General features: G+C 38.7%; 2 protein-coding genes across 2 annotated transcripts in view; both read right to left on the bottom strand.

Annotated features, from left to right (window-relative positions):
- LOC124368251 (CKLF-like MARVEL transmembrane domain-containing protein 8) overlaps nucleotides 1-14,368 on the bottom strand; it is a 76,440-nt gene that overhangs the window by 55,040 nt on the left and 7,032 nt on the right. The gene's annotated exons all lie outside the window — the stretch shown is intronic.
- On the bottom strand, nucleotides 9,607-12,554 carry LOC124368250 (dynamin-1-like protein). The gene is made up of 2 exons (XM_046825525.1): nucleotides 11,991-12,554; nucleotides 9,607-11,206 (listed from the first exon to the last, which is right to left on the bottom strand). Exons 1-2 carry the CDS (start codon nucleotides 12,474-12,476, stop codon nucleotides 9,731-9,733), a joined length of 1,962 nt encoding a protein of 653 aa, XP_046681481.1. The 5' UTR covers nucleotides 12,477-12,554; the 3' UTR covers nucleotides 9,607-9,730.

Genomic DNA, 14,368 nt, shown 5'->3' on the forward strand with positions numbered 1-14,368 from the left:
AACACATAGGACTGAAAATCCTACTTATGTCAAAAAGGGTCTACTTACGTCTATTGCAATCTTCTTTCTGTTTAAGATATTTCCAGTGCCATTGTTGATTTTACCTTGTTGTCACGAGGAAGAAAATATACATACATTCTTGGGACTAAGAAATCCGCTACGCCCAAAAAACATTTACTTCCGGTATAAGGGGGATATTCTTAGGAAGTTTATGCAACATTTCACTAATCATTTATGATAGGTTTTGAGGTGTAAACGTATGGGAAAGAATGGCTCATTAAAGCATGATAGTGTAAAAATGACACATCAAAATGACAAGGAAGCCAGCCGTAGCAATAATAGGAATGTGTATCTAGACATTCTTGCACATGAACATTCACAGTCATTATGAAACATAGATATTATCATTGAAATATTAAATATATGTTTGTGTTGTCAAAATACAATGTTTACACAGAATAGTTGATTACATTTAACAGGCTCTTCAAATTGATATTTCACAGCTTTAGAGACCAAGGTGGGAATTTTCACTATTTTCAAGACCAGTGGGGCATAGCCCGGAGCGGTTTTCGAAATATACCAATGACCATAATAATGTTCATGTAAACTTTCAATGCAATCGGTTGAATAGTTTACACGTGAAAGCAAAACATACAAAGGCAGCTACATTTATAATATTATTAGGATGGTGGCCGTGGTTTTAATTGAGAAAAGTTTAAGTTTACTATTGCACAGCATATACCAAAAGCAAAACATTATTTTGAATCGAAAAAGAAATAAAGAAATATGTTGTGTTCAACTGTTGTTAGTTCTGAACTGATCACAACTAAGCCTGGTTCGAATATTGTAATGTGCTTTGAAGAAGTTTGTAAGCCATCTTAGTTCAATTAAATGTTTCAGTCAAGCGGCTATTGCATTTCTGTGAGGGGTTTCTCTTTGTTAATAACTAGTTGTTTTAGTTAACAGATGTTCATATGCGTATACTATGTTATTTACATCAGCATCGCACGCACTCATATCAAAATAAAGACACGCTTCAAACATTCTAATAGACTATTAAAAAAGTAGTGTTCTAAAAATATTTACAAATGTTTTAAAGATTTAAAAGTGGTTTCTAAAGAGTCATTAAATTAATTGTTTCCTACAAATTAATTTAAAACACTTTTTGGTGTTTTATTGATGAAATATTTCAAAATTACGAGCACTAGTTATATTTTACCTTTCTTTCGACTACGACGAAGGTATTTTAAATTGTAATATAACTTAAAAATATTAACCCCTCATATGAGGAACCCCTGGTTAACCCCTCTGCCGAACATCAAGCTGCGGTTACGTAGGAAGAGTGGGACGCTTCACAAATATTTAAAAGAGGATCATGTATTATTTTATCACATTATACGTGTTAGTTACGTTGTTAACTAATATTTTACAGCACTTTCATTTTGCAATTGGTAATTTTTATCGGGTCACGGTTAGAAATCTCAAACACCAGGGCTCCATTTGTGAAGGCTACGGCCCTGAATGTACAGTACAGAGTACAATATGTAGGTCTCAGGAAGACAGAAACGTTGTACCGTTATACGAACGGTGTCGATGCTGCGCGCGACGACGCGGCGAGTAGAGGAAGTCGACCGGTACGACGCTCGGCGAGGCGACGTTTCGAGCGATCGACCCCGCCCTTCCTTCCGTCCTTTGTGAGCAAGCACGCGGCAGTCGTGCTTTACTGAGGGCTAATTTGTTATTACCTGGAGCACTTGTGCTTAGCATGATAATTACGTAAGTGACATCATCATCCACTATATCTTTCGTGTAAACGGTTTCTTGACAGTTCTAGGAAGTTTAAATGTTGATTTCAACTCCAGTTCACCTTCCTTTTATCGCAGCGTCTGGCCTCTGACGTTGTCTCAGACTTGACTCCTGGAATCTGGAGTATTTCTGAAGAGATCCACAGAAAGTCTCAAGACGAACCTTTACATCGTTTCGACAGAGACGCCTATAAATAGGTGAAGAGGCAGTCACATCGTCTCACCAGGTACACAACTGAGTCCTCTACGATGTCTCTGACACGATCTCCAAGCACGGCGGAGTAACCGAGCCTTCCACACATAAAATCATGACTCACAGATTCCAGGAGTCAAGTCTGAGACAGCGGCAGATGCCAGACGCTGCAATAAAAGGATGGTGAACTGGAGCCGATTCCAACATTCAAATTGGAATCAACCCTTTCTAGGAAGTGTTTGAAAACTATAAATTGAATCCAAGAATGTAATCAGCATACAAGTAAAATTGAGTATCCGCTGATTAACAGAGAATGTAATTCCCCAAAATACAAACCTCAACTTTTTAATGAAAAATTGCAATTGCTTTTAGATATTTATAATAATGCTAGCAGTTACGCGCGGCTTCGCACACAATCTCAGGGGCATCATTTAAATAACACACCTGTGATAAGTGACGGTCGCTTGTTCGCTTGTAGATCCTCCTGATCCATTTTTGAATAATTGGAAAATGAGATGTTATAGCATTTCCCCGCACAATTCCAAGATAATTGAACCGATATTTCTGCTTCAATGATTCCAATAGTGATCGATCCCTCGGCTACTGTAAATATGCCGCCCTACAATGTCAAAGGAAACTAATTTTTACCAACCAGTAAAAAAACTAAATGGTTTTAAATACGTCACTGTTGCCATTGACACTCTATCAGTAATGGTCAGATAATACTAGTCGTAATAGTACACTACGATACAACACGTGTTGTTCATGCAAATACAACATTCTGGAATAAGTGTTTTACAGTATTTCGGTATAAAAATATGTGTACGCTTCATTCCGATATCGAAGCAATACCCATGACAAATTTTGTTTAAATAAGTCCACTAGATTTTCTGTGATGGGGTATCAAACATCCATACTCCCAAATATACAAATAAATGTCCATACATGCAGACAAACTTTCTCATTTATAATATTAATAGGATTACATAGGGGATAATTGTTATGATAAAAGATAGTTCTTGTTCCCAACTAGAATGCAGGAATTAAAGACTGGTAGTGTAATGCCAGTTACAGTGTCAAAATCCGAAACATTTGCTCTAGAAGAAATTCAGGGACTAATTTAGATTTTTAGGGATTTACCATATTGTGATACAAACAAAAAATCTCAAATGTACTAAAACAACATATTTATCATATATACTGTTTGGCCAAACTTTCTACTTATTATACTTTGTGAACTATATATGTGAACATATTACATCTATCATCGTGTTGATGCTCATTTGGCATTACTATTTCAAGGATTTTAGTTGCCTCTCTCCGAATGTGCAGCACCTCACAATGTTCATCTGTTGGGTCAGGAGTGAGTGGAACACACGTGTACAGTAAGTTAGAACGGGTCGTGTGCAACTTCGTGTATCGACAATAAACCAAAAGAATCGGGAAAATGTGAATTGATCATCCCGTTTGTTGTCATATAAACGTTGACCTACTCCCATTATGATTATGCTTTTAAAGTAATTACCAATAAATACCCTCACTGAATACATGTCTAATGTTTCTTTTTTACGGATGATCAGGAGAGTAAGAATTGATTCCAAACAAGTGCACAATACGAGTTCAAGTAATAAACCTGCACAAAGGAGTCTCAGAGTCGGACATAATGTAAGGAAAGAGTTATCGCACAGGTGGACGGACTGTCCCTTGTATCTTTACCTCCAAAATCAATAGAAGAAGCTATATATCAGGTTTTAAGTCTCAAGGGCTTTTCTATCAACAATTATCGCACAGGTGGACGGACTGTCCCTAGTCTCTTTGACTCCAAAATCAGTAGAAGAAGCTATATATCAAGTTTCAAGTCTCAAGGGCTTTTCCATCAACAATTATCGCACAGGTGGACGGACTGTCCCTTGTCTCTTTGACTCCAAAATCAGTAGAAGAAGCTATATATCAAGTTTCTAGGGCTTTTCTATCAAGACAGGACGGACAACTACACGGTTTAAAAATGCCCTGGCAGTGTAATATCCGCTTTACATGTATGTTCGGTGGCTGAAAGAGAACTACATGAGATCCTTGATTATAGATCCTCAGAAGGATCTATAATCATATGCGGCTGAGCTGACCTCTTACTCGTATAACTACATTACATTAATATATAGTACAATTCCTGTAGTGTACACAAATATGACACATCATGTCTGTTCTCATGTTATTGGCAGAACTGTGATTTCTTAAATAAGTGAAATTTCCCAATAATTGTCTTGTAGCTATCACCTGACCAAAAATGAAACGCTTTTAGAAAACTTTAACGATCTTATTAGAAACGTGTAAATATCCAAATCGTACCCTTTAAAATTATCAAGAATCATTTATTATTACCTACGAAGTGATTTTCGGAGTAAACTTACTTGTTTTATCGTTTTCATAAAATTGTAAACAATGAGACATCTTAAAAAGTGTTTAAACATTTTCGTCTTTTGTAAGATGATTAATTGGAACAATAACATTCGAAATCAGTGAAATTCCTTTTAAGTATTTCCTAGTCCAAAAGTGTGTCGCAACAGTGCTTCCAAAACGTGAAGCTGAACGTGAGCGTGGGAGAACTTGTTATAGAGTTGAATCACTCTCCGGCGAAATCTAGTGGGCAGAGTGAGTAGGATCAGCTGATTACGAGTACAACTGGGCGCGAGTGACGTCACGGCCGTGATGTAGAGGTTAGGTTCCTCGATGTAAACCACAACACCTTATATGTCGCACAAAGCTGGGAGTCTGACATTGTTCTAAGCCTTCAAGGTCATCAGAACTGACAGCGTCAACACATGTGTGCATCGAGATCCATGATCGTTATTGGTGCACACTCCTACAACTCCCTTATTTTCTTATAGGCTTATTTAGTACTTTATTCAATTTCTTTTTATCCTGATGACGGTTAAACCGAGGTATGGAGTTTAGATATTATATGTTCGTATTTCTTAATGTGAAGATTGTAATTGTGTACAGTTATTTCTCTATGGTCAAAATTTCAAGTCTAAGTCTTCACCAAGTTAGTGAATACTAAACACTGGTAAAACATTTTGTACTGCATAAGACATATATGGAAGTGGTTAACAAAACCTTTCCAACTGCCACACACAAGTTCCGTGTTCCTTTCATCTCACCTTTCCCTGTCAACAAAACACAACAGAAGCCTTTTATTGTTCAGCCCGCTACGATAGTGTCATTGCAGGCTAAGCTAGAATATACAACGTTTGTATGAATCCAACCAATCCCACAAAATATCTTCATCACATATATTCACAATATATTTCCCAATATCTTACTAATTTGTTTATTCTGTGTTTTTCTCGTTGTCAACCACGTGACCTGGGCCACTTCCTTGACAGACAGACACCGGAACTCCCACTGTATCGATGTAGAGGTGATAGAGTATCATACACGACCCTTTAGGGCCTCTGTGACCTCGCGTGTACAGACAGAGAGGTCAGAGTTCGTCCGCAGTAACCGGCAGGGGAGGTTTCCATGAACATGCGGCCATCAATAGTGAGTACATAATGTAAACACGGGGTCAGGGTAGAATCATATTCTTCTCGTATGTATTTTCTGGCTTTATGATTTATATAGTTGTGAGTGCAATCATAATCCAACCTTAAATGACGCAATTTCACTAAGAATATATTTTCTCCAACTATAAAATCGTTGTACATTTTAAATTTTATTTCAAACGACTTCAATATTTCTTGTACCTATCGCAATACATTATAACTTCATGCTCACACCAAAATGAATTCATCAGATAAGCCGAATCACATGTTTATATAATTGTATACTGTACGCGTACATTAAGACACGTGTAACTACAGACACCAACCGCGATGTGGGATAAGTCATAACTTGACCTGGAGCTAAGTTAGGAAAAGGGTTCAATTTACAAGGGATTCAAATGACAAGGAGGAGAGATAACGTTTACCAAACGGGTAACAAAGTTTGGACGACCCACATTAAGGAGATTTAGAAAACAGACTTTTTAACACGGAAGGTATGCAATATTTATCAGACGTCAACTCAAACTTTTCTGAGACATACTATTGTCATTGGAAGATATTGCCCTCTTGGGAATGCTTCTAAACTTGAATTGATTAATATGACTGTCAGTGGAATTGAGCCCTGAAGTCGGTCAGCAAAAACGTATTTACTAAGCACCTGTGAAGTAGTAAGAAAATCTGTGCAAAATACCGTTTTAGTTCAGTAAATTCTAAGATTGTAGTAATTTACCTCTTAACTTATAACAACAGGGCCCTGAGGTCGAGATGTCATGAATATTTCTGCCCGCTTCCATCAAACATTGGTACTGTGTCACACACAGTATAGGATTTATATTCGTGTTGCTTTCAACTTTATATTAGTTTCTTTCCTTCTTTATAGGGCATAGCTTTGACACACTCTGAATTACATGTATATTTTGTTATGCCTATGATTATTTTGAAAAAGTCTAATATAACTGCTTTGCGGCATGCAGTGAGCAGTATATAGTGAAAGCAAAATCACGTTTAAATATGGGCATAAGATTAGACATTTTTTCTCTTTTTGTTTTGTACGAGTTCTGACATTTAGTCCTAATAGACAGGTGTACACTAAAGGCGTTTTTAATTTCCTCTGTGTTAGATGCAAAGAGTTGCAACGTCACAAACTCAGTGACGTTCCACGTTGAGAAGAGTAGGGGTTAAGGGTATAGAAAGAGAACAATTCGGGATAGAAAAGGACAGAGACTGGATAGAGCAACTCTAGTGTGAGTGAACCCCCTTGGGCACGTACGCCCAAGGTGGAACAGGAGATACAAAACGGACGAGTGCCCGGTCAGTTATCCAATCAACAATAGTGAAAGCTTATAGTTCCTATTGGCTTCCTTCGCAACCAACTTGACGACGGTTGCAGTAACAATCCCGAAACGTCAGTGTGGGACTCAACAACCTTTGAGACAATTCGGTTTATCTCTACCACAATTCAACATACTGGAATGGTTGACGCATCCAGAGTGTTTTGGATAAATTTTAGTAGGCCTATGTGCCTCTTAATTTCGATGTTTTTATGGTTTGTACTTGGAATATTTTTGTTTAGTAACCAAAAAAACATGCAGAAATAGTTGAAACGATTATATTTTCAAAATAATAAATAATAATGTTTACCACCAAAATTAAGGAAGGTCAACGTTTCAGTTTTCTTCTTGTGAAACAAAATTCCAAACGGCAACTGTACTGCTACAAGGAAAATAATAAGTGAGTAAATGTACACAACTCCAAATTCATTTTGATTAATGACGTCAGAAGTTTAATCCTGCAATGGGAGCTAGAGAAACAATCCATGAGATAGAATTAGAACAATGTTTTAATTAAGTCTGTTAAAAATGTAACTAATAATTCTGTGTTTCAAGTTCTAAATATTCACCTTTGAACCATTTTCTCGTGAAAAATCCATCGATTCCACACAAAAATAAGAATAGGACCTGTTCTTTGATTAGATTGAAAGTTACATAGATTTCGAATACTATGTTACATTACCTAACGTGATATAGGCACACATCACACCAGCAAAGGCAGTAAGTATCCTACTTTGATTGTGATCCTCGTACTCGTGACTTGTAATCGGGACTTCTATGCAGTGACAACGCCTGGACTGAACTTCAAGCAGCTTTTGGGTATGTTTGAACCCTTTTCTTTCCCTTCTTTTCGTTCTTTATTTCTGTATTTATTAATACTTCACCCAACTGACGAAGAGGATAGATTCCAATCTTCGAAACGCCTTGTTATACTTTTTGTAACATGCAACGATAGCAAATGTCCGAAATCATGTTATCCTTTCAAACCTTCCATCATCAATAACAAACTTTAATAAACAAAGAAGTCAGGTTAGTTAACGAGCAAGATCGACCTAAGAGGAGTTTATATTAATTGACAAATCGCTAAAGTGCGAAATGTCGCGGGATCTTTGCTCGGATAAATTGACGCCTTTTCAGTGAAGTATTTAATAACACCCACGGTTCGTGGGTGGAGGGGTGGAGGAGGTGGGTGGCGTGGCACTTTAAATAGAAATTGTTATTACCACGGCATGATGGGTATTGTTGGAGAGATGACATACAGTAAAGACCTTTCACTGATTACTTGTTTTAGCGCAGACAGATTAAGACAATTGAAGATAGAGACTTGAATAGGGATTGAAAAATGCATTAATGATACAGGATTATGTTTTGACTCTTTTAGGCAGCAGGTAACCCAAAAAAGAAATAAATAAAAGTCGAGAACAAATCGAAATCTACGTTATCTTGTAGGCTATGTTGATTTGATTCATGTAAATCTACTCTGGCCACTTCCAGAGTCGCCTTCGATCCGTGTAAGAAGCTGCAGCGGACATGAAGAACACGAAGGAGGCAATGAACTGCGGTAGATAAGGCCAAGGCCTTGCGGAGAAAGTCCAGACCTGCGGCAGCGGCGGCGGTGAGTGTTGACCCAGTCCCCACTGTCCCCGTGGAGATCTAGACCACGAACTACCACTTTCCCCACTGTAAACGGTTTAATTATCAGAAAAGAGAGTTCTTCCCTTCCGGCTGTATTTTAAACGGGACCGGTCTGCAGTGGCAGAGGCTCTCACAGACCTCTCGAGTGTCCAACTTGACTCTTTTTTGTCATAACATCAAGCTACACATTATTCATGTGTTCATGAAAATAGTTTAAATAGTATTTTACCTATTTTTAAAGTAAGTTTAAAAAATCTTCTAAAAACTCGTTACAGTATTTTGTTTAACGATTTTTACAATATCATTGTTTACTAGTTTTTATTTAATGAACTTAACAACACCGAAATCTTGATGGGAAACAATGACGATGATGAAAACGAGCCACTGGGCTTAGTTTATACCCATTAATTAAACAATCGTTCGTTCAACAAACTCGAGGGGTCCTATCAGTTTAAAATGAGATATCGCCCATAAAAATATCGGTCATAAAACTGCATGAAGTTTAACATTGTTCTTATAAGGAAAACTTAACGTCATTTTAATGCAGCTGGTTATTCGCGTATCATTAACACACGACGTGTCATATGAGTCTTCATTTTAATGTTTTGTATGAATGGACCTTTTCAAATGACCATAAGATCACGTTCTAATACATGATTTGAAAGTGTATTATATTAAATAGACTAAAATCCCTTCCATTACAAAACTGTTAAGACAGGTTTAAATGGATAACATTAAACGTTAAAGGTTTTTAATTTAGGATGCGATGGTAATGAAATTTTACTTTTTTTGTAAAAAATCACAACAAATAAGATGTCATCAAATTAACTAAATCAAACTTAATAATTACTCAAACCTCTATTTATATGATTAGAGTAAAATGAGTTCAATTGAACATTATTATTATTTGTTGAAAATTGGAGGTTTCTTCGGTTCTATGGGATTGTCGTGTAGATCTTTAGTTTTAAGGTTGTACGAAGTGGATGACCATTAACATATTGTAGAATTTCCCGTTATCCTGGACCTAAGAAAGTCAATTTATAGCGATATGCGTTATCACCAACCCTTTAATAACTACAGTTTTAAATTTACATACATTATAAAGTCAAGGAGATACACTACCCAATTTAATTTACAAACCAATATCGGGTTTTCAGTTTCGTATAAACTTGTACATTTTAAATGTGGTAAAATTTTAAATTTACAACTGAGAATTCTCTTTGTTCAAACCAAACTGGAGAACTGGACGTCTGATTTTGAAATGTGGTAAGTAACGCTGTTTTTTGCAGGCTTAAGCATATTCAGAATGCTGTGGGCTTTCTCCAGTGCAGATATCGCGGCTTTTACCTCCTTTCTTCTCTCAACGACAATCACCGACTCCTGCAGCAGATCACTGGCATCTCTCCTGTACAGCTTGGCGACCAGCTCGGACTGCAAGTGATCTAACACGTAGTTCACCAGAAAGTGCATGATGGTCTTGGGCACGATATCCTGGACCGACTTCCTCACGATGGAGAAATAACTTTGGATGAGCTCCTGGATGAGAATGCAGTGCTTGGCCGATTTGTCCATCGGTGGGTCCTGACTTAGAGAGCGCAGAGGCTGTAGATCCTCCTCGGCGAATTTAATAGACGAGGAGGATTTTTTTCGATCCAGGAAGTCACTGTCGCTCCTGTTACTCTGTACCGTTGCCAGTTGCATGCTGGGAGCCCAGTTGGGCAGGAAGTCAGGGTGACCCGTGTTCACGTAGGCGAGTTGGATGTCGATAAAATGATCGACCATCTGGTTCGTTATGGGCATCCGACTCCTCAACAGTTCCGAGACCACTTCTGAGATCTCTCGCTGCAGTTTCGGGAACCTGCGCAGTCCCGAGTCCTGGTCTTCGACACAGTGCTGCACGATTCTGCAGAGCTCTTCGTGAATCAAATCCACGCACTGGATACAAGGACTTCTGAGGCGCTTTATCTGCCTCTTGACCAGCAGTTCGAACGCGACTTCGGGGACGAATAGGGTCGGATTGACCCCTGAGGCGTTCTGCATCGCCGTCAAGATGGCCCCTTTCGAGAGGCCGGCGAGGGCGTCGATGGACTTGAGTGTGGTGTTGAGACTCTCCTGGAACACGTAGTTGATCCTCGCTCCGCCGTAGAGCTCGTTGGTCTGGATGTTCGACAGATCACCGTTGATAGCCGCGCAGTAGCTGTTCGAGAACTTGGTCATCAGATCGAGGAGAAGTGTAGGTCTGTCCGTCTTAGCGTCCCCTAGAACTTCAAGCTCTGACTTCTGGCTCGCCAACTTTTGATTGATCCTTTCTCTTAGTTTAGGCAAACAATTCTTGATGTGGTTTATTAAAAGAGCTTGGACCGTCTTCGTCAAATAAACGCTTCCGTGAAGCTCACATATGCTTCTGTACTTCTTGTAAAAGAACTCCGCTTCCTCCTTTAGATTCTGCATGATGGATTTCCCCTCCATGATGTCTTTCTGGGACCTGTTGACTATACCGATGATTCCGAGCTTGACAGGGATTACCCGACCGGTGAGGATGTCCATGGCATCCGTCCCGTCGTCCATGAGGTCCAGCTTCGTCACCACGGCCAGAGTCCTCGCCCCCTCGGGGTCCACCTCCCGCGCGATCTTGAGGCTCTCTGACGTCGCCATATCCGCGTTTGCGGGCGTCACAGCGAGTATGATACAGTTCGGATTCTGGCAGAACAACATACACTGTCTCAACTTGATCATCTAATACATTTGAGGATTTAAATACATTGTTATATATGACTGTTCCCTTTTATACTGTCAGGATCGTGTTGCCTGTATAATGTAATTTATGTCAGAAACTGCTATTGTAGTGTACACTACTGTATGGACAATAAAATATTGCAAATTGTGAAGTTTTTGAGAGATAAAGGAAATTATTATTACTATTTAGAATAAAAATTAATTATTGGACATGGTGAATAAAGGATATAGCCTCATGAACTTTAGTGTGCCAAAATAGCAACCATATAGGACAATAATTATAAATAAATCCAAAATTTTGAAGTACGTCTTGTTTGTAGATTCTAAGGACACTAATCATATAATTAATTTTTTGAAGATTCAGCTTTGTACTGTAGGTCTAAGTGGAAGAAATACTGAATTTTTGTAGTCAGTAAATATTTGTTCAAAACCAGTATAATTTTGACAGTATCAAATTCCAAGATCAGGAAGTACCCCAATAAAAAATTGAGTTCCGATCTTATAAATTTAACTCACCAATCATTCAGTTTGTCATATCAATAAATTTGCTACACTTACAGAAGAAGAACTATGGAGAACCGTTATAAGGATTTGAAGTTGTCAATCCAAGAAAATAATTTGGAATAGTTATCTTTTGCAACGGCACTTTACTATCTATCGTTCATATATTATCGGCACAACGAAATACCTGTATAGCCTACAGTAGTAAAGGTATATGCCGGACGGATGTGTACGTATATATACGTACTTGGATATATTTGAGGGTCAGATCCCGAGTCTGCCTCTCGATGTCTGCCGGCTGGTCGCCCACAGGCACCTTAGTGAGTCCGGGCAGATCCACCATGGTGAGGTTCAGGAAGGACGACGAGTACAGCCTGAGGAGGATGGGGACAGAGCAGATACCGCGGCGACCTCCCGCCAGCCGCGACGTCTGTTCCTCTATCTCTCTGGTGATCATCTCGCTGTCGGTGAACACTCTGGTCTTGTCGTGCTGGAAGATGGCGTACTCCTGGAGACTACCTTGGGCGCGCTGGAGTCGCAGGACGAGTGGACAGCGGGTGACGACTCCAGGACCTCGCGGAAGGAAGGACTTGCCCACCAGATGCTCCAGGACAGAACTCTTGCCGGAGCTCTGGGCTCCCACCACCACGATCTGAGGCAGGTCCAACCCCTGCGAGCCCGTCGCCAGGAACACGTCCTGCAGCTGGTTGATCGTGTCTATCAACTCGTCCATCCCACGGGTATACTTCACATACACGAGAGAATAGCCTCCCCGACAATAACAACGAATTATTTTGTTCCCAGAACATATGATTCCTCGCTTTTAATTTACTTATTTCCATAGAGTACAAAAGTAAAAAAAGTTACTTCCCATCTATTATACTAAGGCTTTTAGGATTTATGTTAGGACTTCTGTGAGTGTATTCTATATGAGTAGAAAGTGCCAGGAAAATTTCGCTCGTATTATTGTTTTTACTCAAATTAATAATTAGTCTTGCTCACTTCTCTTTAAAAGTCAAATCGTTTGCCATTTAAAACATAGGGAGGATAGTGATACGAATTAAGAAAGAGAACGCTTGTAAAGCATGATATTTATATAATATAATTACATATAGGCTAATTATAATGATAAAATGTTTATACAATCATTCGTCCTGTAAACAGACTATTTATGGCGGAAAGATTTGCTCCACTGGCTCGATCCTCGTTTGCATTCAGTGTGATGTAATTAGTGAAATTGTTATTAAACTCTCACCAAAACGTCTAATATTCTACATTGTCCAAGGCGTGTTAACAGACTATTTATGGCGGAAAGATTTGCTCCACTGGCTCGATCCTCGTTTACATTCAGTGTGATGTAATTAGTGAAATTGTTATTAAACTCTCACCAAAACGTCTAATATTCTACATTGTCCAAGGCGTGTTAACAGACTATTTATGGCGGAAAGATTTGCTCCACTGGCTCGATCCTCGTTTACATTCAGTGTGATGTAATTAGTGAAATTGTTATTAAACTCTCACCAAAACGTCTAATATTCTACATTGTCCAAGGCGTGTTAACAGACTATTTATGGCGGAAAGATTTGCTCCACTGGCTCGATCCTCGTTTGCATTCAGTGTGATGTAATTAGTGAAATTGTTATTAAAACTCTCACCAAAACGTCTAATATTCTACATTGTCCAAGGCGTGTTAACAGACTATTTATGGCGGAAAGATTTGCTCCACTGGCTCGATCCTCGTTTGCATTCAGTGTGATGTAATTAGTGAAATTGTTATTAAACTCTCACCAAAACGTCTAATATTCTACATTGTTCAAGGCGTGATAACAGACAATACTATAGCTTTCTAAAGTTCTCTCATTTTAACGTCAGGCCAAACTAAACTAAACATTCTTAAAGATCATACTAGTGTAAATTTGGAAATTTAATTTGTTCACGAGGAAGGATTTTTACGTCTGTAAGTGATATTAAGTTAATTACTAACAAATCGTCTAATAGTCTAAATTATCAAAGTGAGTAGGGACAAATAATACTAAAACGTCTCGTGCTCGAACCGCAGATCAAACGGAAAATATTACTATAGTTATTGATAAGATCATCTTATCATAGATAGTAAAATTTATGTTTTTCCAAAATATTATAAAGACCTCCAAGGGGATTATTCTTGCATATTTTGCAATATAGTGTCGTTGAGCATTTCCAAACCTACCTTCATCTCCGGAGATTAAAAACGTAGCTGATTCCGTGTTTCCTTAGATGAGCTATGCGCCTTCATCTTCTTATTCAAAGACGTCTTTCAGTTTATATTTCCAAAACATTCTACAGTGTGAATTTATCAATGAAATGGACTATGTCTAAGTGAACGAAGGATTCAGGAAATGTGATCACATGTTACAGTGAAACAAACCTTAGGTTAGATATCAATGTTTTGTTTTGACGGCGATGCTGCCTCTGAGAGTCAGGATGGACGATAGCCAAGTGGGAAGATAGCCAAGTAGTCGATAGCCATTTGACCGTGAGGCTGGCGGACCTTGGCTGTCAGAGCTGTAACGTGATATCGTCATCGTATGTAGAATCTGATCAGACTAGAGCGTCTTGTGTCGCTCATCTCGTATACTGGGGTTC

The sequence above is a fragment of the Homalodisca vitripennis genome, chromosome 8 (genome assembly GCF_021130785.1).
Source record: "Homalodisca vitripennis isolate AUS2020 chromosome 8, UT_GWSS_2.1, whole genome shotgun sequence".
NCBI classification, from domain to species: Eukaryota; Metazoa; Arthropoda; class Insecta; order Hemiptera; family Cicadellidae; genus Homalodisca; species Homalodisca vitripennis.

What these genes read in the sequence shown, in the direction of transcription:
- LOC124368250 (XM_046825525.1), bottom strand. Translation starts at nt 12,476, where the DNA reads ATGGACGAGTTGATAGACACGATCAACCAGCTGCAGGACGTGTTCCTG. An exon ending in TGACCCTCAAATATATCCAA is followed by an intron (nt 11,207 to 11,990) that starts GTACGTATATAT and finishes TTGTTCTGCCAG; the next exon opens with AATCCGAACTGTATCATACT.